Raw genomic sequence first — 21,925 nt, 5'->3', positions numbered from 1 at the left:
ACCCCAAATAACTAAAATAGTACAGTGCTACTAATTTGATAGAGAGAGAGAGCAAAACATGTTAGTTCGTTCTTCCCTATGGTTCTTCCATCCAGTGAAGTGGGGCTTAACCAGATCAAATCATGAAACAGAAACTCCACATTTGTATTTCTTTAAAAAAAATACTGCAGCTTTTATTGATATTAAATTAATAGGGTGAATTGATGCCAACCCTTATGGAAGCCACATTTGTTGAACAGGTCCACATTGGAAGAAAATATGTTCCACAGTCTCAATGTTGCTACCAATTGTAACCTTTTGTTACACGGTGTTTGTCCGAGGAACCTTGAAGGCAGCAGTGTGGTACATCCCCCCTCGATGTCGCTGTTCGCTACAGTGTACACAGACAAGATGGCAGCTTCATTGGAAGACGAGTTTGAAGATGCGCCTGATGTCGAGCCGTTGGAGCCGACACTGAAGAACATCATCGAGCAGAAGTCTTTAAAATGGATATTTGTGGGTGGAAAGGGTGGTGTGGGTAAAACGACATGCAGGTCAGTTGAAGGGAAATTCCGCCTGCTGATATTAACTAACGCTACGTCGTATGCTAACATAGCTAGCTAGCTAGCTGAGATTAGCCGCAACCATCATTTGACGTGGCTAACTCTTAGTGAATGATTAAGAAGCTTTTTATAACAACACCACTTTAATAAGAGATACAATATATATATACGGATATAGATGTAATATCATACAATGTCATTGCCGTAACATATTAACAGTTAGGCCAAGCTAGTCAATTAGCCGGGTGACGTTAGTGAAACGCTGTCTAGCACGGTCACCAGCTAACATTAGCCAACTGACATTTACTCATCACTTCTTTAAATCGTTTGCCTTTGGATTCGTAAGATGACACATACAGCCTGTTTGATATCTTCTGCCTGGTGTTTTTTCAACGGTTTACCTTGGTTAGCGTGCAATTTAGCTAATGGAAGGTAATGCTTACACTGGCTATCTGGCGTTAGCCGTCATGACAGCTCCACCATTACGCATATTTTTAACATTGGAGTCATTGGGTGAGGCTTTAAAAATGGTGTAGCATTAAAAAAAAAAGAAAGAAATGCAAGACGCAAGTGTTCGGTTATGGCCTCGAATACAAAACATATCAATATTTTGTTGTTATATGTTCACTGCATCTTTTCAGATATGGGAACAAACAGCATACTTACCTCTCTCCTGTGTCGTTTGTTCAGCTGCAGCTTGGCGGTCCAGCTCGCTGCTGTCAGGGAAAGTGTCCTCATCATCTCCACCGATCCTGCTCATAACATCTCTGATGCTTTTGACCAGAAGTTTTCAAAGGTGCCCACTAAGGTCATGGGCTATGAAAACCTCTTTGCGATGGTACGTGGCACAGGAACACGCTACAGACAAGCTTACATTGGTTTCACCTGTTCCAAAAGCACAGTTTAATTTGTCAAAGACGAAAAAGCACAGGTGTAACTAATTACATTTTAATTGTGTCTGTAAGCTTAACAACATGCATGTTCGTGAACATTCACCTGTCGGATGCTAGTTAATGTGAGAAAACTCTAACATAATGTTTGAATTATACAATAGGATGCCAGCATAATACATTTTAAAGCTAAAAACATCATATTGGAGTCACTCAAATGGCACAGATGTTACTAATAACATTAACAAGGGCATGAAAACACAGCACCAGTGTCTAAAGCAGCTAAATTCAATTTATCCATCATTAATTGTATTATTTACACCTGTGGTTTAATTGCCATGACATGTGAAAATGTATAGTTCTTCTTTCTTTTTTTGTGCATAATCTCAAAACTCTCTCAAAAAAAGTTTTACAAGTAGCCTATAAAGGATCAGAACTCAATTTAGGCTGTTTATGTCAAATAAAAACAAGAGCATGACTTAACTATTTTTATAGTGTCACAAGGCTTATTCCACATCTGGGAAACAAACCTTCATTGTGTAAAAAAACAGAATTGCCCTGAGGCCCTGAAATAATTTGCAGTTTCCCAGCCACTCTGTGTGTAATATGCTGATTTATTTGTTTTGTGTGAGTGTAGGAGATTGACCCGAGCCTGGGTGTTGCAGAGCTGCCAGACGAGTTCTTTGAGGAGGACAACATGCTCAGCATGGGTAAGAAAATGATGCAGGAGGCCATGAGCGCCTTCCCCGGCATCGACGAGGCCATGAGTTATGCTGAGGTCATGAGGTAAGTCACATGCTCACTGGAAAGCCTGTTCTCTCTTTGTTAGTAGTTTTCTGGAATAACTTTTCACAGTGAGCTAATAAAAAATGGTCGAAAATGTTTAACTAACTCACGTACTGTCTTCCTGTCTCCCAGGTTAGTGAAAGGAATGAACTTCTCAGTGGTTGTGTTCGACACGGCACCCACCGGTCACACACTGCGGCTGCTCAACTTCCCCACCATTGTGGAGCGTGGTCTGGGCCGCCTCATGCAGATAAAAAACCAGATCAGCCCCTTCATCTCCCAGGTGAGCAGGGACACGCACATCCAGTCCGTCATTGGTTGTGGTTATTTACAGATTCTTTTTTTTAAGTTTAAATGCAACTGCCTCTGAGGCACCAGCTAGCGAATCTTATGCAATGGAAAATATCCAAAGTTCAAGCAAGAACGCTGTTTATAATAATAATAATAATAGATTTAATTTGTTAGCGCTTTTACAGGTGCTCAAAGACGCTTTATGTGCAGTTCATCCCAATTATCCAATATCAGACGGTACAATGACAACAGTTTTTACTATTGTGCCTTTTTTGTGGCCACCTTGTGTCTTTCCCCTGGTAAAAAAAGATGTGCCCTCTCCGTTGTGCTAATCCCACCACCACCTGTCTCCAAAATATACATAATCAGGTTGGGAACAGTACTGCATTTTTATCAAGTAACATTTAAGAACGCTTTTCATTTGCATTGACGGCAGTATTGAAATGGTGACGTTTTTGCCTTCCGGACCTTAGAGCAACTATTTAAAGTAATGCACAATGGTTTATTCGTTATATACATGAAATATGAGCTATCCCATTGATATACATCTTCTCTGTTTCTCTCTCTGTGTTGTAGATGTGTACCATGCTCGGTCTGGGTGACATGAACGCTGATCAGCTGGCCTCTAAGCTGGAGGAGACCCTGCCCGTCATCCGCTCAGTCAGTGAGCAGTTCAAAGACCCTGTAAGTGTCTTGCTGTTTTAACATAAGCACATCCCTATATGTTACTTTTCTATGTCATGCCAAACATTTGTCCCATCTCACACGGGATTACAAGACACCACTATTTTACATACATCATAATATGAGTTAATGTGGCTATGCTTCGGTTTTGTTTGACTTATTGCAATACAGGCTTTTAAAACTGCCAGTATTGCCAGACAAATTAGGCATTTTCGATTTAGCTTAACACTGTCATTTCTCTTTGCTGGCGCTCTGTTTCTTTGGACATACAGACCTCTGCGCTGTTTGCATCCAGCGTGAATGTGCATGTATGTGTGCTGTGATGATGCTGCCTGTGGCTCAGTATATTCAGGAGAGGAGTATTAACAACACAGATTAAAACTTCGATATACTATTAAAAAAGAAACTAAACTCTAATCCTACTGAACCCAATAGAGTGGTGCAGTATTGATTCACAGCTCTGGAAAAACTTAGGAGACCACCCCTTATTTTTCTTCAATCTCCACATGTATAGCAGCCATTGAATTCCAACACAGAGAAATGTTGTGAATAGTTTATAGAATAAAAACATGTTAATTTAACTCGAACACATACTTATAAATAGTAAAGCCAGAGAAACTGATCATTCTGCTGTGGTCTCTTAATTTTTAACAGAGCTGTATGTTTTTTATTGACTGACCCGGAAGTTAGCATTCTTAGGGGCCGTGGACAAAAAGCCAATGGGAATTTATTTTATTGGATTTTGAAAAACTCCTAAAATAAGATCTTTGGCACACACATGGTACTTACACATTTTGTTGAGCAGAATAATCACCACCAGTAAAACCAGTTTTATAATTTTCACGAAAATGGAATTGCCAGAAGTAAAAAGCTAACGCTACGACACCACCACACCTAAGCTAAAGGTGGCTGGTAATGCGTGTGATGACGTTTAGTAGTCTCATTTAGTCACCGTCATAAAACATAAAGTGGAACTGGTGTGTTCCTATAGAGTGGTGCAGGGATGACGTATTTCTGTAGGCCGACCCGGAAGTAAGCTGCGCATGGGTTCCCTCGACAAAAAAGCAATGGGATTTCTCCATAGGATTTTGATAAATGCACCTTTTGTTCAGCCGGATAATCTCCACATGTCTATCCTACTTTTATCATTTTCGCATCATAAATCTAATCGGCAGAAGCAAAAGGCTAACGTTATGCTATAAACGAACTACAGCCGAGTACAGCAGGGTCGCACGACTTCAACGTCACGCCAACTTAAGATCGATATTCAAAAATACAGATACAAATTGTACAATTTGAAGCGTTTGTTTTAACAGTTTGCAAGAGGCAGGTACTGGCTTTCAAGCAGAACAGGGGCAACATGTTTACGTGTTCGGTGTAATGACGTACAACGTCCTCCACAATTTCTGCAGTCCTATTCAGCCACTTGTTAACCATCATTTTTCAGATACGTAAACTCTTCAAAAGTCACCAGTCACCACTGCTGATGTATTTAATGTCGTAGAACAAAACGTGATCCGTCTCTTCAATTTGTGTCAAACACAGACCTTATTTCCAGCTATTTTCCAAAACCCTATGGAGAAATCCCATTGACTCTGAGACGAGGGAACATGTAGTGGGAAAATGCTAACTCACTTCCGGGTTTTAGGACTCGTTCCTGCACCACTCTATTCCAGGCATCTAACAGAAAACAGTTAGACAAGAGAACCAGAAGTGGTGTCTGTTTTTGTTGTCTGCTTTAGGCGTTATACAAACATCCTACTTTTGAAAAACAAAATAGAACTAGGGTTAGTTTAAGCATTCTGTGTATGTTTCGTCACCCTTTTTTTCTTCCCCACATCCATCAGGAACAGACCACCTTCATCTGTGTGTGTATCGCTGAATTCCTCTCCCTGTATGAGACGGAGCGGCTGATCCAGGAGCTGGCCAAGTGCCGCATCGACACGCACAACATCATCGTCAACCAACTTGTTTTCCCCGAAGCAGAGAGGCCGTGCAAAATGTGTGAAGCCCGCCATAAAATACAGTCCAAGTATTTAGACCAGGTACGTGTAAGCAGAATGATTTTAGGGGTTGTGACTCTACGGCTTAAAGGTTTGTTAACGGTGTTCCCCCCCCCCCCCCCCCCCCCCCCCCCCCCCCCCTACAGATGGAGGATCTTTACGAAGATTTCCACATAATCAAGTTACCGCTGCTGCCCCACGAAGTCAGAGGAGCCGAGAAGGTCAACACGTTCTCTCAGCAACTTCTGGATCCCTACAAACCCCCGAACAAGTGATCTCCTTCTCTGCAGGACCTCCTCTCTGCCCCTCCCCCCCCCAGACCACACCTTTACAGGCCACACCTATCCAGCCTCAAACCCTGCAGCAACAGCCACAAATTGATCCCCTCAAAGTCTGTCAACCAAAAGCAAATCACTGCTACAGCAGGACACTCGCGCTCACAAAATCACAAACACACACGTACATAACCTGAAATATTGTTGGAGAGGTAAGACAGCCCAGCTTGGTGCTGCCTTACCTCTCACTTCTCCTTCCTTCATATCTGCCTTGTGGCATTCTTACTTAAAGCATTTAACTTTCTCTCTAAAACGTCCCTTCCTCCTCCATCACCTCGAGTGTTCCCAGTGACGGTGCCCTTTGTTCCAGGATAAAACAGCTTTCAGGCGCTCAATGTTTATGCCTTGTTTATTCTGTGTGGTTTCGGTGGCTGTGTGTGTTCCCCAGTTTGACTTTTGACTCAAATTTCATGCAAATTGTTCTGGAATTTACATCAAAATATCTAAAGATTCAGGATGTGTAGGACAGTAGAGTGGTTCAGTGATGACGTCTTTGTTTAGGACAACCCAGAAGTAATGATTAAAAGTGGTCCCTAGACAAAAAGCAAAGGAATTTTTCTATTTTCTTTTTCGGAATATTCTAGAAATGAGAGCTTTGACAAACACAAAATGTTTTGGTACTTAACACGTTTTGTTAAGCAGGATAATCACCCCATATTAACACTGCTTTATGGTTTTAGAAGTGCAATCAGCAGAAGTAAAAAGCTAATGTGGCTATGAATGAACTGCATTTAGTTCACATGATTTCCCCTCACAAATGCTAAGCTAAGGGGGGCTAATGTTCAACGTGATGACATTTAGTAGTCTTATGTAGTCACCGTCATGTTTTCATGACAAATAGATTTAAACATCCACGAGTGGGGTTTCTACTGACGTATTTAACGTCTTTAAAAAAAGTAAACATTTCTTCGGATGGTATTAACCACAGACCTCCAACCGATGTAGACATCTAACCCACTTGACTTAGAGACGAGGGAACCGGTAATTCTAATATGCAAACTAATTTCTGGGATTTAGGACTAATTTCTGCACCACTCTATAATGAAAAAATATGCTATCTCCTTAAAAAAAGAAGTTATTGTAATAAAGAAAGGCAGAGCAATCCGAGGTGTTTATTTTACCATGTGTCAAATCATTAGACCTTGCAGTAACCCAATGTCGATGAGATTTTGAATCAAGTCAAGTTTGGAGATCAGTATCCATATATGGCCATGTCATTGTTTGAACTGGACACTCTTAATGTTACATATTTGAGGCCTCTGTTGTTGGAGCAGCACCAGATCTTATGAGATTTAAATTCTAAATGTGAAAAGACCTGATGTTTATTCGACTGGAAGCTAAAAAGAGTGTCACAGCATCACCCCATACAATGCTCATCAAACATTTTGTGTCCACGGACTTTATGGGAACACTATTACATTAGTAGCCTTATTAGTGCATTGTTAATATAAATATATTGAATGTTGCTTGATCAGTTGTGGAACAGATGAATGGCGAGTAGTTTAAGAAGAATCAAAGCATCTCTGCCCTGTGATTGGCTCCTGGACTGTGATTGGCTCGCCCGATACTTCCAACAAGTTCCTAAAGGAAATGGCCCTCTTTCTGTCACTGAATGCTTTTGAGTCAATCTGTTTTCTAAAGATTTTTTTCTTCAAATTATACTGCGAGTGTTAATTAAAACTAACTTGCATCAGACGAGAGCCCTTTGTCGTTCATTTAGACCTGCACAGTGCTTATTTAATGGCAGCATGACGCCTCAGTTAACCTTTAACACAGCAATTCAGGAGAGATTTACTTTTATGTGAAGGATACAACATATCCCTTATAAACATTAACTATACATATTTGAATGGAGCCTGAGGGATTCAAAGTCACCTTACATAAAATAAATCCAAATAACATAAATAAACAAACAATATAATCCAATATATCACACACATAAGGCAATGAGCACCACAGACACAGCTCTGTTCAAAACACCCAAAGTCATTAGGAGTCATAATAAATTATTTCCTTTTGAAAAACATGTCCTGGTGGGAAATTGGATTGCTAACAAGTGGGATTATTAAACCCCACATGGATTATTTTCCCAGCATGAAAACAAAGAAGTTTAAAGGGAGGAAGACTTTTCTTTTTTTACACAACTTGTTTAGTGTAAGAAATGTATACACTTTTTCTGGTTATTCAACCATAATGATAAACCTGTAGCCATTGAAATTGCTTGTTGTTTTCATATCACTTCGCACGACAGTTATACGGTCCACTGGCTGCTGTTTCATAACTCCCTGGTGCTGTCCGCTCCGTGGCCCCGGCGCTGCGGCCTGTCGCTTGCGGTCCATCACCGAGCCGCGCGTCCCGGTCGGGGGCCACGCTAACGAGCTCCTCCTCCTCCTGGTTTTGGGGATTTACCCCGGGGCGCACTGACCACTGGACGCACCGAGGAGGCTCCGAGGATTACTGCCATGCAGCCGACCGAGCCGCGAGTTAACCGAGCTGACGCCAGGGGACATCAGGGTTATGAGCTCTTCGGGGAAAAAAACTCCACTGGCGAGCGCAGAGAACACTATACCGTTAAGTGAAAATGTGAATTCACTTCTCCACCGGTGCCAATTACGCACAGAGATGCGCTGAGCAATTGGACACATTCCTCAAGAATAACACTTCACAAGGTAAGGAGATATTCTTCCAAGACGAAATAGGAATAAGTGAATTTTGTATCCTTCTATTGGAATTCACTTCATCTGTGAAATGACTAAGAGAGTTGTTTAGGTTTGATCTGTCCTTGGCCTCATAGCAGGAGTGTTTTCTTCCATGCAGCTCTTTCATTGAAGACCTTGACATTTGTTGCCACCAATGACTGTCACATACACAGCCAGAGTTGCAAATGCCCGTTTCTGTGGCTTCTCCAAGCTGCTGCTGGCCTGGAAGGGCAGCATCTACAAGATGTTGTATAAAGAGTTCCTGGCTTTCTTTGCCATGTACACCGCCATCAGCATCACATACAGGTGAGACAGAGCGAGAACAACTTAAGGGAACATCACTGCTTTGATTTAAAATGACTTTGTATCACGGTTACTCTTTTAGATTTGTCCTGTATGATGATCAGAAGAGGTACTTTGAGAAGCTGGCAATTTATTGCAACCACTACGCCAGCCTCATCCCCATGTCCTTTGTTCTGGGTGAGTACTTGTCATGTTCTTATCCACTTTGGGATAACAATAGATGGGACAGTATTTATCTGTATATCCCAGACATTTGTTCTGTGTGATGTCCGCATCTTTGATGTTTGACTCAGAAGTATTTTTGCTAAATAAAACAGGAATGTACACAACAACTTTTTTTTAGTTTCTATGTTAAGGACTTTCAGCTGTAGACCTCAGAATATATGTTGAGTTATTGCAATGGAGGTATAAATACAGCCAAATAATTAAAATATTGATTACCTGACTCATTTTGAGCTTTAAGGATTGTGAATAGTTGAAAAACTTTAACTAGTAGAGCAAAGAAAATCTATTAAAATATCCTTTGCAACATTTCTACCACCACTTTTACAGAATTGAAAGTGGATTTTCTGCTCTGTACTTTAAGCTTTTATTTTTTAATATATACTAAAATACTTCATAAGGCTTACATACAGTAGAGCTTTATTGAGTGGTTGACTGATTGATTTGTCAGAAAATAAAATACAGAAAAACCATTCAGAACTATTTTTCTCATTAGTATTAAGCTATTCAAATAGTATTAAGTGACTTTTCATGAAATACATGTATTGGACTACAAGCCAGTGGAACAACAATGCACTCAGCACTTTAACTATGACTGCAAATGGGTCACTTTTAGACTATAGATACACAAATGTTATTGTGTATTGTGTGTGAACTGTATGTTGTGTGTAAACTGAGTGTCTTTGTATTTGCTGGTAGGAAAGACACATTTCCACATAATGGGCAATAATCTGAATGGGAATATTTTATCATATCAAAGTGAAAATCAAAATAAGACATTGATAGACCTCACCTTGGACTTTGAGAGGGATGTACATGTTGACTAGTATTGACATTTTGTAGACCAACAATGAATCAGTACTGAATTAGTCTAGAAAATAATTGGCTGATTACTAAATTGTGGAAAGTATCTTTATTTGCAGCCCTAGTATAAAGTATACAATGAGAAAGACTATTATCAGACAGTACTGACAGTATCATGTATCGGTTGTGCTCCATAGCAGAAATGATGTAACAGTCAAGCACACATTTCTTATATATTGCTTGGGGCCCCTGAGGCCACTGGAGAACTGTCCTCTTAAAGTATTTCTAGAATAATCCAGAATAACCCCCTGTGTCTCTTCTGCATCACTGTGTGCAGGTTTCTATGTGACCCTGGTGGTGAACCGCTGGTGGAGCCAGTACACCAGCATCCCGCTCCCTGACCGGCTCATGTGCGTCCTGTCGGGGGGGCTCCAGGGCAGCGACGAGCGGGGCCGCCTGCTGAGACGCACCATGATGCGTTACGCCAGTCTGTCGGCCCTGCTCATCCTCCGCTCCGTCAGCACCGCCGTGTTCAAACGGTTCCCCACCATGGACCATGTGGTGGAGGCTGGTGAGTAGCTGCCAGGACCGGGGGGTGGAGGTGCTGGGGTCCATATCATACAACTATCCAAAGACATTTTAAATGGATACAACTTAATAATTAGTCAAACTCAACTTTATTGTCAATCTTCTGTTTGTGTGATACAGACAGGGAGATCAAAATGCTGTTTCTTACAATCCAAAGGAGTAAGAATAAAAAATATATAAAAAAAGATATACATATATGTATACATCTGTACACCCACACACTGTATACATAATCAGACGCATATACACATATTAAGAGGCATAAATAAAAAGGCACACAAATATATACAAAATAACAAATAACAGTCACTTCAAAACGGATGAATATATTACAATAGTAAAAATATCTAAAGTAGTGCAATGACTGTCCATAGCAGCGTAGCGATCAATGCACAATTTTAGCCAGTACACTTCTCTATAATCAGTTAGTATCTGCACAGAGTTTACACGTGTGATAATCTTTTCTCACGCTGTAGCATCAGTGTGTCATCAGTGTGTGTTGTTTCCTCTACTGTACATTTTCTACACCAGTGGGCAGGAGAAATCACAAGGACAAGCACATCTTGGAATTCAGTGGTGATAAAAAAGCTTATCTATCATACGTCAGTAACACTGGTGAAGCAATCGTCTTCTCACTGTTTTCTAAATAAACTGTAGTTCAACTTGAACACTAAAAGTATATTTTAGCTGAGATAGCTTTAATGTGTTTTCCTGATACATATTTTGTTCTAGTTGTTGGAGCTTCAGTGGCTCAGGAGTTCGCTTGTTTTCCTCCAATACAAAAGGTGGGGGTTTCTATCCTCAGCATTTAACATGTTGCTGTGCCCTTAGTTAACCCTAATTGCCCCATGTCATGGTGTGTATGTGTGTGTGTGCGTGAGAACATCAGTCTCCCTGAGCAGCTGGCACTTTGTAGCCTCTGCTTCAGTATGAATGTGTGTGAATGCTGTCTTGTAAATGTAAAAGCGCTATAAAGTTTAACATTTACTCACTACATCAATACATATTTGGAAATCAGACTCCAAGAAATGTTCATACTGACTATTAATTCCTCACTCGTCCCTCTCTGTTAGCCACATTATTTAATTAGGATACAATCAATCTGGGGGTTTTTCTCTTCCTTTTGTTCAGGATTCATGTCAAGAGAGGAACGGAAGAAGTTCGAGAGCCTCCACTCTCCTTACAACAAATTCTGGATCCCCTGCGTGTGGTTCACCAACCTGGCAGCAGTGGCCCGCTGCGAGGGCCGGATCAAAGACGATCACACACTCACACTACTGCTGGAGGTGCAGAATCACACCCACACACACTGATGACGAGGAGATACAGTCCTTGTGTTTTGACTGGGATTCAGTTTGAGATCCACACAGACAGAAGAGCTGAATAAAGGCTGTAAAGTGACCTCAGCATGTCTCTGTGTTTGTGTGTGAACAGGAGCTGAATGGGTTCAGAGGGAAGTGCAGCATGCTGTTTCACTACGACATGATCAGCGTTCCCCTAGTTTACACTCAGGTGAGTTGCTTGGGAGGCTTTGTGCATGATTTTTACACTGACATTTGTTTTATCCGAGGGCTAATGTGTAATGTCTGGTACTAGCCTGCACAGGAATAAGGGGCAGCGTTTTACTTCTACTGGGTCAAACTATCTGAGTTGACAGTCGTCAGATATATTATATATATATATATATATATATTTTAAAACAGGAGGGCTAGTACCCGCACAATTCTACCAAAAGGTTGAAGCCGGTCAAAATAACAATGCTATCCGATAATCTTCCTGTGTGGAAATGGCCGATAGTTTACGTGTGTTGCTGTGTTTAACCATATTTTTTAAGTAAAATTGTTAATAATACAATAAATGTGGCAATGGAGATACTTGCTGGACTTTAAAATGGGTGAAGCTGCTGGTTTGAATTTGAGGATACATGATCACTTCTTTACTTCGGTTCTGGGTCACTAAACCACAGGAAAGATTTATGGCTAAAATGTCTCGACTCAAACATTATTTTGACAATTTCACTGGTTCTAAATACTACAGCTTTTAGTGACAATTGCTCAAGCAAAGCTACCACCATTAAAGTAAATCACATATTAGTTCAAAGGTTTAATGATTCAAGCATCTTACCTTTATTCCATAATGAGAAGTTGAGGCGCCAGAAGAAGTCAACATGTCTGCAGTGAAGAAGTACCTTGGATGTTTTGTTGCGCAGTGGTCCTTGGTGAACTTTTTTTTATCTAAATGTTCTTGTAATTTTGACTTCCTATTTAAAATTCCCTTTTTTTAAACAGATGCTATTTTAATATACTAATGAGAGGAAATTGTAATGCCCATTCAACTCACTTTGTCTTTATGAAGAAAATAAATAGAAATCCTGTCTGACAGATCAACTCTATATATTAGCTGAAATTCACTCGTATAGACCTTTATCCCAGCAGGCGTTTGACTTAGCCGGATAAGACCAGATGCAACTAATGACTTTGACGAGCGCTCAGTTTAACTGTCCCAGTAAAGAGCCAGCATGCACAACACCTCGACGCCCAATTAAGGTTATTAGCTGCACCTGTGTTGGGCAGGACGAAAAGTGAGAGAGCACTACATTGGAAAGGTTTCTTTATGGAGGCTGATTTGTCTTAATATTATTCGTGTGAACAGATAAATAATCTGTGTGTGAATGTGTAGTCAAGGCAAAAACAGATTTGTGAACTCACAAAAAATCTGAAAAATTATCTGCTAATATGCAAACTAAGAAGAAACTAGAAAATGCATTTCCTGCAGAAAATGCGTGCGAATGCTGTAAACTGTGAACATTTGTGGCTGAATTTAGCTGAAAATGCAGAAAAAGCTGAATATGTTATTAGTTGAATGCTCTCAGCAGCTGCTTTTAGCTACAAAAGTCAAGTAAGTATGTTGCTGAACTTAGTGGAGAAAGGCAGAAAAGTGAAATGATTTGAATCAAAATGATTACAGCTCAAATGCATTGCAATGACTTTGTTGAAAACTTGAAAGTGAAATGTTAAACTGGAAGAGTAGGAAAAATAGTGAAGAAGCTTAATATTTTAAAGAAAATGTTTTAAAAGGTATAAAAAACAACATGTATAGCCTCAATGTCCTGAAATAGCTGAATAATGTAATAGTTGAATGGTTTCTGTAGCTGAAAGTAGGCTGAAGGAGTTAAATATTAAATATAAGTAGTAGTGAATGAATGTGTATTAAGAAGAGAAAATAAAGTAAAAACGCTTTGAAAAGCAGCAGAATATTTTAACTGCAAACTTTTGAACTAAAACCATACGTCACCAATAATGTATAAAATATGTGGAACATGTTGAAGTCAGTATGAGGTCTCCATCAGACAGAAAATAATAGGCTGAGACAGTCTTTAAACTCCAGACTGTTTGTCAGTGTTTGTTTCTGTGCTGAGCACCTAATCATAACACCTGTGTGTGAGCCCAGAAATAAAAGGTTACCATGGTGACGACGTTATCAAACACCTGTGTACGTGAGCCCAGAGATCAAAGGTTTCCATGGAGATGTGCTGTGATAGGAGAGCCTTTCCATTGTTCTGAATGAGAAATAAACCTCTTACATTTCTAACTATAGTTTAAAAACGGTAGCTGCTTTCGTAAAATGTCAACGCGTGGAGGATGTCAGGACCCTGAGGAACTTCGGAATCTGCTTTTTGTGTACTTTTGGGTCCATAATGTGGCCTTTATGGCAGATTTACTCTAAAGGTGTGCAGCTGCTGCTCTGAGGACAGATCAGGCTTGATTTACAATGGGCCTTAATGGAGACATGTTGAACGTTGTTGTCACTTCATGCCCTCAGGAGGCATTTTGTTTAATTTATTTTCTTAATTTTCATTTATTTTTCAACGTAGGAGAGGTCTTCCTACGTTTTTCACAAAAAATAATGTTCAAGGAGTGTAGGGTTTGGGAATTATGGCAGTTTTAAAAAATAATTTAAGGCGAATTTCAAGCTCTCCTCCACTCTAGCTGTGACATCACACACTCTAAAGTGTGCAACTCGATTTTGACAGGAAAGCAACTGGAGACTTCTAGAATTGTGTGAGTAACATTCTGTTTTTAGACTTCTCTGTTTCAGTGTGTGTACTGTATCAATGCTCTGTAGTTGATCTGACTGAAATTGTGATTTTAAATCTCAAAACCGCTACAGTATCTGTCAGGCAGAAACTTGGGACAAGTAATTTGACTGAAACCTTAAAACTGAACTAACTGACTGCTAGGGTTAACTTTGATTTTAACATTTGTAGAATACTAAGAGCTTTATTGAGTAAGTGTAACTGTATTAAGGGTTAAACTCATAACTTTATAACTTAGGGTTTAATGTAATTGTAAAACCATTGGGCCACTTAAAAGACAATAACAAGTCAGGAGGAAGCCAGTCTAGATTTCCTTTTGAGGGCCACCAGCTGCAGAGAGTTAACTAATTAAAGGGACATGGCCCCACAGCTGTGAGAACTCAGCAATCAGGTGTCCATTTTAGGTAGCACTTTCCTGGAGCGTCAGACAGACGAAGACTGACAAAGACAATAGAGTCCTGCGGGAGTCAAAGACTGACAAAGACAATAGAGTCCTGCGGGAGTCAAAGACTGACAAAGATAATAGAGTCTTGCGGGAGTCACGAGGGTGGCAAAGAGGAGGCAAATCCTACTTTGATTGAGCTAAGTATCGCTGGTGTTTTATTTGGTTGTTTAGCCCCTCATGCTATAATCATGTGTATTTTCTCCATTCCTGTTTATGTGTCTTCTCGCAACTATCACTGGCCCCGTGTATCTCGTAATCGATATAACCGGCCTGCTCTCGTCTATCCCACATGCTCCACTGAGATCCAACATCTAGTTTCAGGCGGCCTGTGGAACTGCCAGTCAGCTGTTCCTAAGGCTGACTTCATCTCTGGCTATGCTTCCCTGCAGTCTCTGGATTTCCTTGCTCTCACTGAGACGTGGATTACTCCATCCAACACATCCACCCCAGCAGCTCTCTCCACAGCATATTCCTTCTCCATACACCTCGACCCACTGGCAGAGGAGGTGGCACTGGTCTCCTGCTCTCTCCCAAATGGAGCTTTTCCCTCTTCAAGCTACCTAACTTCACTCCTTCCACCTTTGAATTCCATGCCGTCACAGTAACCCATCCTATACAATTAACAATTGTTGTTCTCTACCGTCCACCAGGCGCCTTGGGGGACTTATTGGAGGAATTAGATCATCTCCTCTCACACATCCCTGAAACTGGTCCTCCCGCTGTACTTCTCGGAGACTTCAACCTCCAGACCTGGAAGATAGACGAACTAACATCTCTGTTAACCGCCTTTGCTTTCTCACTGTCTCCGTCCCCACCAACTCATAAAGCTGGCAATGTCCTTGATCTCATATTCTCAAGGAACTGCACTACTTCTAACCTCTCTGTAAACCCGCTCCACACATCTGATCACTTCTTCATTTCATTCTCTCTACCCCTTTCCAAACATAACAAACTAATCTCTTCTCATCCTGCACTTGTCCGCCGTAACCTTCGTTCCCTCTCCCCCTCTACCTTTGCCTCGTCGGTGCTCTCAGCCCTCCCTTCCTCTGACTCGTTCCAATTCCTGCCTCCAAACTCTGCTGCAGAAACTCTCCTCTCTACTCTCTCATCCTCTCTGGACTCTCTCTGTCCTCTCACATCTTGGCAGGCTCGTCAGTCCCCTCCTGCTCCCTGGCTAAATGATGCACTGCGTGCTAATAGAACCGTCCTTCGGGCAGAAGAGCGGAAATGGTGGAAATCCAAACACCGTGACGACCTCCTAACCTATCAGGCTCTCCTCTCCTCTTTCTCTGCTTCGATCTCTCAGGCAAAAAGCACTTTCTTTCAAGATAAGATCCAATCTTCCTATTCCAATCCCAAAAAACTATTTTCCATCTTCTCCTCCCTCCTGGACCCTCCCAAAGCCCCGTCCCCCTCCTCCCTTCTGTCAAGCGACTTTGTTAACCACTTTGAAAAAAAGGTTGATGATATTCGCTCTTCTTTTTCGGACTCACCGCTGGGTCACCAGACCCTCCTTTCACCCATACACTGACCTCCTTTTCCCCTCTCTCTCCAAGTGAGGTTCTTACCCTCATTACCTCTGCCCGCCCTACCACCTGTCCTCTGGACCCTATCCCTTCAAACCTCCTTCAGATTATCGCTCCTGATATTCTACCGTTTCTCACCCATTTCATCAACACTTCTCTAACTTCTGGTCACTTTCCAAACAGTCTCAAGGAGGCAAGAGTAAACCCTCTCCCAAAGAAACCCACTCTCAACCCGTCAGATGTTATAAACTACAGGCCCGTCTCTCTCCTCCCGTTCCTGTCTAAAACACTTGAACGCGCTGTCTTTAAACAACTCTCCTGCTATCTCCATCAGAACAACCTTCTGGATCCGCACCAGTCTGGTTTCAAGGCAGGTCACTCCACAGAAACTGCCCTCCTTGCTGTCACTGAGGAACTGCACACTGCTAAAGCAGCCTCCCTCTCCTCTGTCATCATCCTTTTGGACCTGTCTGCTGCATTCGACACGGTGAATCATCAGATCCTCCTTCGCACTCTCCAAGCACTTGGAGTTTCAGGCTCTGCACTTTCCCTCCTCACCTCATACCTCAAAGACCGTACCTACAGGGTTACTTGGAGAGGGTCCGAGTCAGACCCTTGTCAATTAACTACAGGGGTCCCTCAGGGCTCTGTTCTTGGTCCCCTCCTCTTCTCCTTGTACACAAACTCGCTCGGATCAGTCATTAGCCCGCATGGTTTTTCATACCACTGCTACGCTGATGACACCCAATTAATTCTGTCCTTTCCCCGCTCAGAGACCCAGGTCGTCGCACGCATCTCTGCTTGTCTAGCTGACATCTCTCAGTGGATGTCTGATCATCACCTCAAGCTCAACCTTGACAAGACTGAACTGCTTTTCCTTCCGGGAAAAGATTGTCCCACTCTTGACCTAACAATCAACATTGGCACCTCTGTTGTTTCCCCGACTCAGACTGCAAGGAATCTGGGTGTGACCCTAGATAACAACCTGTCCTTCACTGCAAACATAGCTGCTACAACCCGCTGCTGCAGATACACGCTTTACAACATCAGGAGGATGCATCCCCAGCTGACCCAGAAAGCGACGCAGGTTCTGGTCCAGGCTCTCGTCATCTCACGCCTAGAGTACTGCAACTCCCTCCTGGCTGGTCTACCTGCATGTGCCATCCGACCTCTGCAGCTCATCCAGAATGCAGCGGCTCGTCTGGTCTTCAACCTTCCTAAATTCTCCCACACCACGCCGCTCCTCCGCTGCCTTCACTGGCTTCCGATAACTGCTAGAATCCACTTCAAGACAATGGTACTTGCGTACCGTGCTGCGAATGGATCTGGCCCTTCCTACATCCAGGACATGGTTAAACCGTACACCCCAGCACGTGCACTCCGCTCTGCATCAACCAAACGGCTCGCTGCACCCTCGCTGCGAAGGGGACCCAAGTTCCCATCAGCAAAAACACGTGGGTTTGCTATCCTGGCTCCAAAATGGTGGAATGAGCTCCCCATTGACATCAGGACAGCAGATAGCTTACACACCTTCCGGCGCAGACTGAAAACTCATCTCTTTCGACTCTACTTCGAGCGATAGAACTATTAACAAAGCACTTATATACTAATAAAGGGCTGGCTTATCTAAAGCCAGTTGAGTAGCACTTGAAATGTTTTTGCTCTATGAAGCCTGATGTGCTTATATGATTCTGTTTTCTTCAAGTTTGTATTTTGTTGGTCGAACGCACTTATTGTAAGTCGCTTTGGATAAAAGCCTCAGCTAAATGCAATGTAATGTAAAGGCCCGGACACACCAATCTGACAACAAAGAACTGACCCAGACGGACCCCGACTGTTGCGTCGCCTCGCGTCTCGCAACATGTGTCGCACTGGAACATTACATGGAATATTTCAAAAAGTATAACATATTTTGAAAAAGTTGAAAGTTTCCCATCATGTGCTGAAAAGGCTGAATAGTTTGATATTTGAATGGTTTCTGTAGCTGAAAGTATGCTGAAGTTATTGAGAGCCAAAATATTGGTTGAAATAAGAAGAAGACGAGGAAGAAGATTAAAGATTCGAATAACTATAGTGGAATGCTGTAAACAGCATTCACACTAAATATATGAACACTATAAAGAATTCGCAAATAAACAAAAAGCATTTGTGGATATCACAACTTTTGATCAGGAATTTGTTAATCTAGTTTGTGGATCTCAATTTTCAGTTTGTGAATTGGCTTTTAAACACACAGAGTTTTGAGACAAACTTTCCGCCGCTTTAACTTTTGTAAGATACAGAAACTGATCTCCATAAAATAATTGACTTTGAAACCAGTGAGCTTTATTACAAAGCTGTTCTTTACAGACTTTTTTCAATAGGCTACAAAACATCTAATAACATATTGTTGTTTGTCTGCTTTGTGGACTTAAAAACTAATACCATGTTATCGTCTCTCCCACAGGTGGTGACTTTAGCGGTGTACAGTTTTTTCCTGGTGTGTCTGATTGGTCGACAGTTCCTGGACCCAAATCAAGGCTATCCGGGTCATGACCTCGACCTCTACGTGCCCATCTTCACCCTGCTGCAGTTCTTCTTTTACGCTGGATGGCTCAAGGTCAGAGAGAGGGTCACATGTCATATATTTCATTATCTGTGCACAAGACCAGGATCACATCAATAATCCATGTAGTTAGCTTGTAACACGTCCTGTTTTGTCCTGTAGGTCGCAGAGCAGCTGATCAACCCTTTTGGAGAAGATGATGATGACTTTGAGACCAACTGGTTGATAGACAGAAATTTCCAGGTTTGTTTGATGTTACTGCTGCCTTTTCTTTATTTTTCTATTGTTACACCTTACCTATATATTCTGTTATAATTTTCCCTCTCGATGTCTGTTGTCGAAATCATGGTCTGTGTTGGCTGATATTTTGCTACTGCTCAACCTCTTTTGCTTAACAATCATGCCTTTACTTAAATATATATTATATATATATTGGCCAGGTCAGCATTGCTAATGAGATTCTATCTCAATGCTTTTATCTGGTTAAATAAAGGTTAAATAAAATAAAAATACATTATATAACATTTCCACATTCAAATTGCCAAAGAATAACTTGCCCTATGTTATATATTTTATACAATACACTAGAGTTTTCAAGAGGAATCCATATATTTTTTATTATTTATCTTGTTTTAATTTGGTCGCCTTTAAAGGAGATGTCTGCCCACGCCTTGTGTTTGCTTTGGGGTCGATTGGCATCATAGTTGACTATTTATCCAGTTTCAAGTCCTATCTTTACAATGCACTCTTAGATTTTAAAACCAGGTGAAGGATTGAAGTCATTGGATGTCTGAATGTTAAGTTATCAGAGGGACAGGCTGAGCTAATGTTAGCAGTTAGCTTATGTTCCATCCTATGAAACTGCGTTTTTTAGTGTTCTTTACCGGTTTTGAAGAGGGAGAGATCTCAAAGGATAATTTGGCTGCCCGTAAAAACCTCCTGCACAATGATCAATAAAGGAATCCTAACCGGGACAAGCTGATTGCAATGACTGGTGAAGACACCGCCACCGAACTCCAACTTCTGTTACTGTTTTGAGATAACCCTAGTGTTAGCAAGTTACACACTGTGCATTAGTTATCTGTCTGCATTTTCTCTGCAGGTGTCCATGATGGCGGTGGACGAGATGTACGGAGATCTGCCGATGATGGAGAGAGATCGATACTGGAATGACTCCAACCCTAGACCTCCCTACACTGCCGCCACTCTCTTTGTCCTCCGCAAACCCTCCTTCCAAGGGTCCACTTTCGACATGGCGTAAGTCTCTGGGTTTTACCTTTTTCGTGTGTGTGCCTGACTTGTGACTGTAATACTTTTGATTGTAATCCTCCCCAATGTTTGGGAAAATGTGGTTGATGAAAGTGAAAGTATTCAGCCTCAATTCAAGAGGTGGTGTGTTATCCGGGCTGAGAAAGTGAAAATAACCAATCATAGAAATAAACTGTTAAGGTATATCCATGCAATTGTAAGGTAAAATGTCACTACATCTCTTGACAGGATCCCTAAAGAGGAGATGCACTTCCAGCCTCTGGAGGACATCGCTGAGAACATGGAGGAGTCAAGCAGTTATCACCCCAACATGGCCCTCTTCAACCGCCTACTCAACGCCGCCCCTTCCCCCACTGGACTCATGGGAGGGGCTCTTCGTCGCACCTCAGCACAACTCCAGAGGCTACGCCACTCCCCCAGCATCGACCAATGCACGAGCGATGATGACGACGACGACGAAAGTGTTAAAATAGGTAAAGGTGGGTCGCTGCCGTCAGGTCTGGGGCAGGACACCCAGAGCACCGTGTGCAGTGTCAGGGACGAGAAGGGCCTGAGGACACCGCTGCTGGAGGTTCAGTTTGGTGCGAACACCGAGAGGCAACGTCATTCTGTCTTCAATGAGAAGAAGGAGATGAGTGAAGTTGAGGAGAAGAGCGATGAAGAGTTGTACATAAGGGAGGAAAGAGACGAAGTAGAGAGTACAGTTGGGGAGATTCAAGCTCCTTCATCACGGCTTCTACGTCCCCCCCCAGTCCTCCAGAGAGACGTCCACTCGGTCAGCATCGGGCATTCCCTTCACTTCCCGTCACCGCTCTGCCTTCACGTTTCACCCGGCTGCCGACTCCAGTCTGGAGCACTGCAGCTCACAGCCGGCCATCAACCACAACAGAGCTGTGCCCACTATCCCCAAACCTCCTCTTGGTGGAAACAAAAAGTCTTTCCTCACTGTGCCTTCTCACAACGAACCTCAGCGCTTTCGCAGTGTGAGCATGGGATCAGAGCTCACTGGGTCTTAGATGGACATGGGGTGGTGATGTTCCCATTAACTTTTGGCTGTTTGAAACCATAATGATCGATCCATTGCACGTTTTTTTATGGATAAAATGTGTAATATATACAAAACTGAGCTTGCACGTTTACTTTGAATCTATACACTTTTGGACCAGAGTTATCAGTTGTTTTCAAATTTAAAGAAAATAAAACAAATTTCATAGGAAAACTTTGACATAGGAGGAATCATGTCTTACTGAGTCTGTATGAAAACAAACAATTACATGTCTGTTCATTCAATACAGACATTACAAGTTTGTGTTAAGCTAGACAAGTTGTATTGTAGTTTAGCCTAGCTTAGAACTGAAGACAGGGGTTTTCTGATTGGACTCCATCAAAAAAGGAAGAAGCAATCCCTTACAATTTTACTCAGTGTAAGCAGCTAGCATGTTACACACCAATGCATTCAATTGTCACCTAGGTTTAGTTGCGAGAGTCAACAACCACACTACGAGACAGGACTTTAGAGATGTAATAAGCTAGCCTAATAATCATGATAGCTTAATAATTAAGATAGCTTAATATCAAGCTAGCTTCATAATTAAGCTAGTTTGTTCAAAAAGCTAGCTTATAGTAGGCTAATTTACCTAGTTGCTCCTTATATCTGTTGTCAGATACATAAAATACAACAACATGTGAGTGTTGGAGTTGCTGTAAGGAACATTTGTGCTAAACAGGTCGAAGCTACATGTGTAAAAAGAAGATGAATAGGAGAAAAATGGGCTTCAAATACAAGTCTTATGTGTGTGTAAAGTAAAAATATTCTGGTTATCTGCACATAATATTGTAGTATAACAATGTATTGCCTGTAACTACTGAAGTCTGTTGTAATATTTAGCATTAATCA

At 41.8% G+C, this 21,925-nt stretch overlaps 2 protein-coding genes across 2 annotated transcripts; both read left to right on the top strand.

The window, feature by feature from the left end:
• The first annotated feature begins 301 nt into the window (after positions 1 to 301).
• On the top strand, positions 302 to 7,226 carry get3 (guided entry of tail-anchored proteins factor 3, ATPase). The gene is made up of 7 exons (XM_034202465.1): positions 302 to 533; positions 1,233 to 1,380; positions 2,070 to 2,218; positions 2,351 to 2,501; positions 3,086 to 3,193; positions 5,041 to 5,238; positions 5,343 to 7,226. The coding sequence occupies exons 1-7, from the start codon at positions 358 to 360 to the stop codon at positions 5,469 to 5,471; spliced, it is 1,059 nt and encodes a 352-aa protein (XP_034058356.1). The 5' UTR covers positions 302 to 357; the 3' UTR covers positions 5,472 to 7,226.
• A 1,158-nt stretch (positions 7,227 to 8,384) lies between these two features.
• On the top strand, positions 8,385 to 21,189 carry LOC117537279 (bestrophin-2-like). The gene is given in 10 exon segments (XM_034202461.1): positions 8,385 to 8,536; positions 8,616 to 8,710; positions 9,897 to 10,130; positions 11,279 to 11,433; positions 11,582 to 11,659; positions 18,661 to 18,813; positions 18,922 to 19,002; positions 19,862 to 20,016; positions 20,257 to 20,778; positions 20,780 to 21,189. Coding segments are annotated over 10 exon segments (1,890 nt in total). The 3' UTR covers positions 21,045 to 21,189.
• The last annotated feature ends 736 nt before the right edge of the window (positions 21,190 to 21,925 follow it).

Source organism: Gymnodraco acuticeps, unplaced genomic scaffold (assembly GCF_902827175.1).
Source record: "Gymnodraco acuticeps unplaced genomic scaffold, fGymAcu1.1, whole genome shotgun sequence".
Taxonomy (NCBI): domain Eukaryota; kingdom Metazoa; phylum Chordata; class Actinopteri; order Perciformes; family Bathydraconidae; genus Gymnodraco; species Gymnodraco acuticeps.
This window is presented reverse-complemented; position numbering and strand designations above follow the sequence as displayed.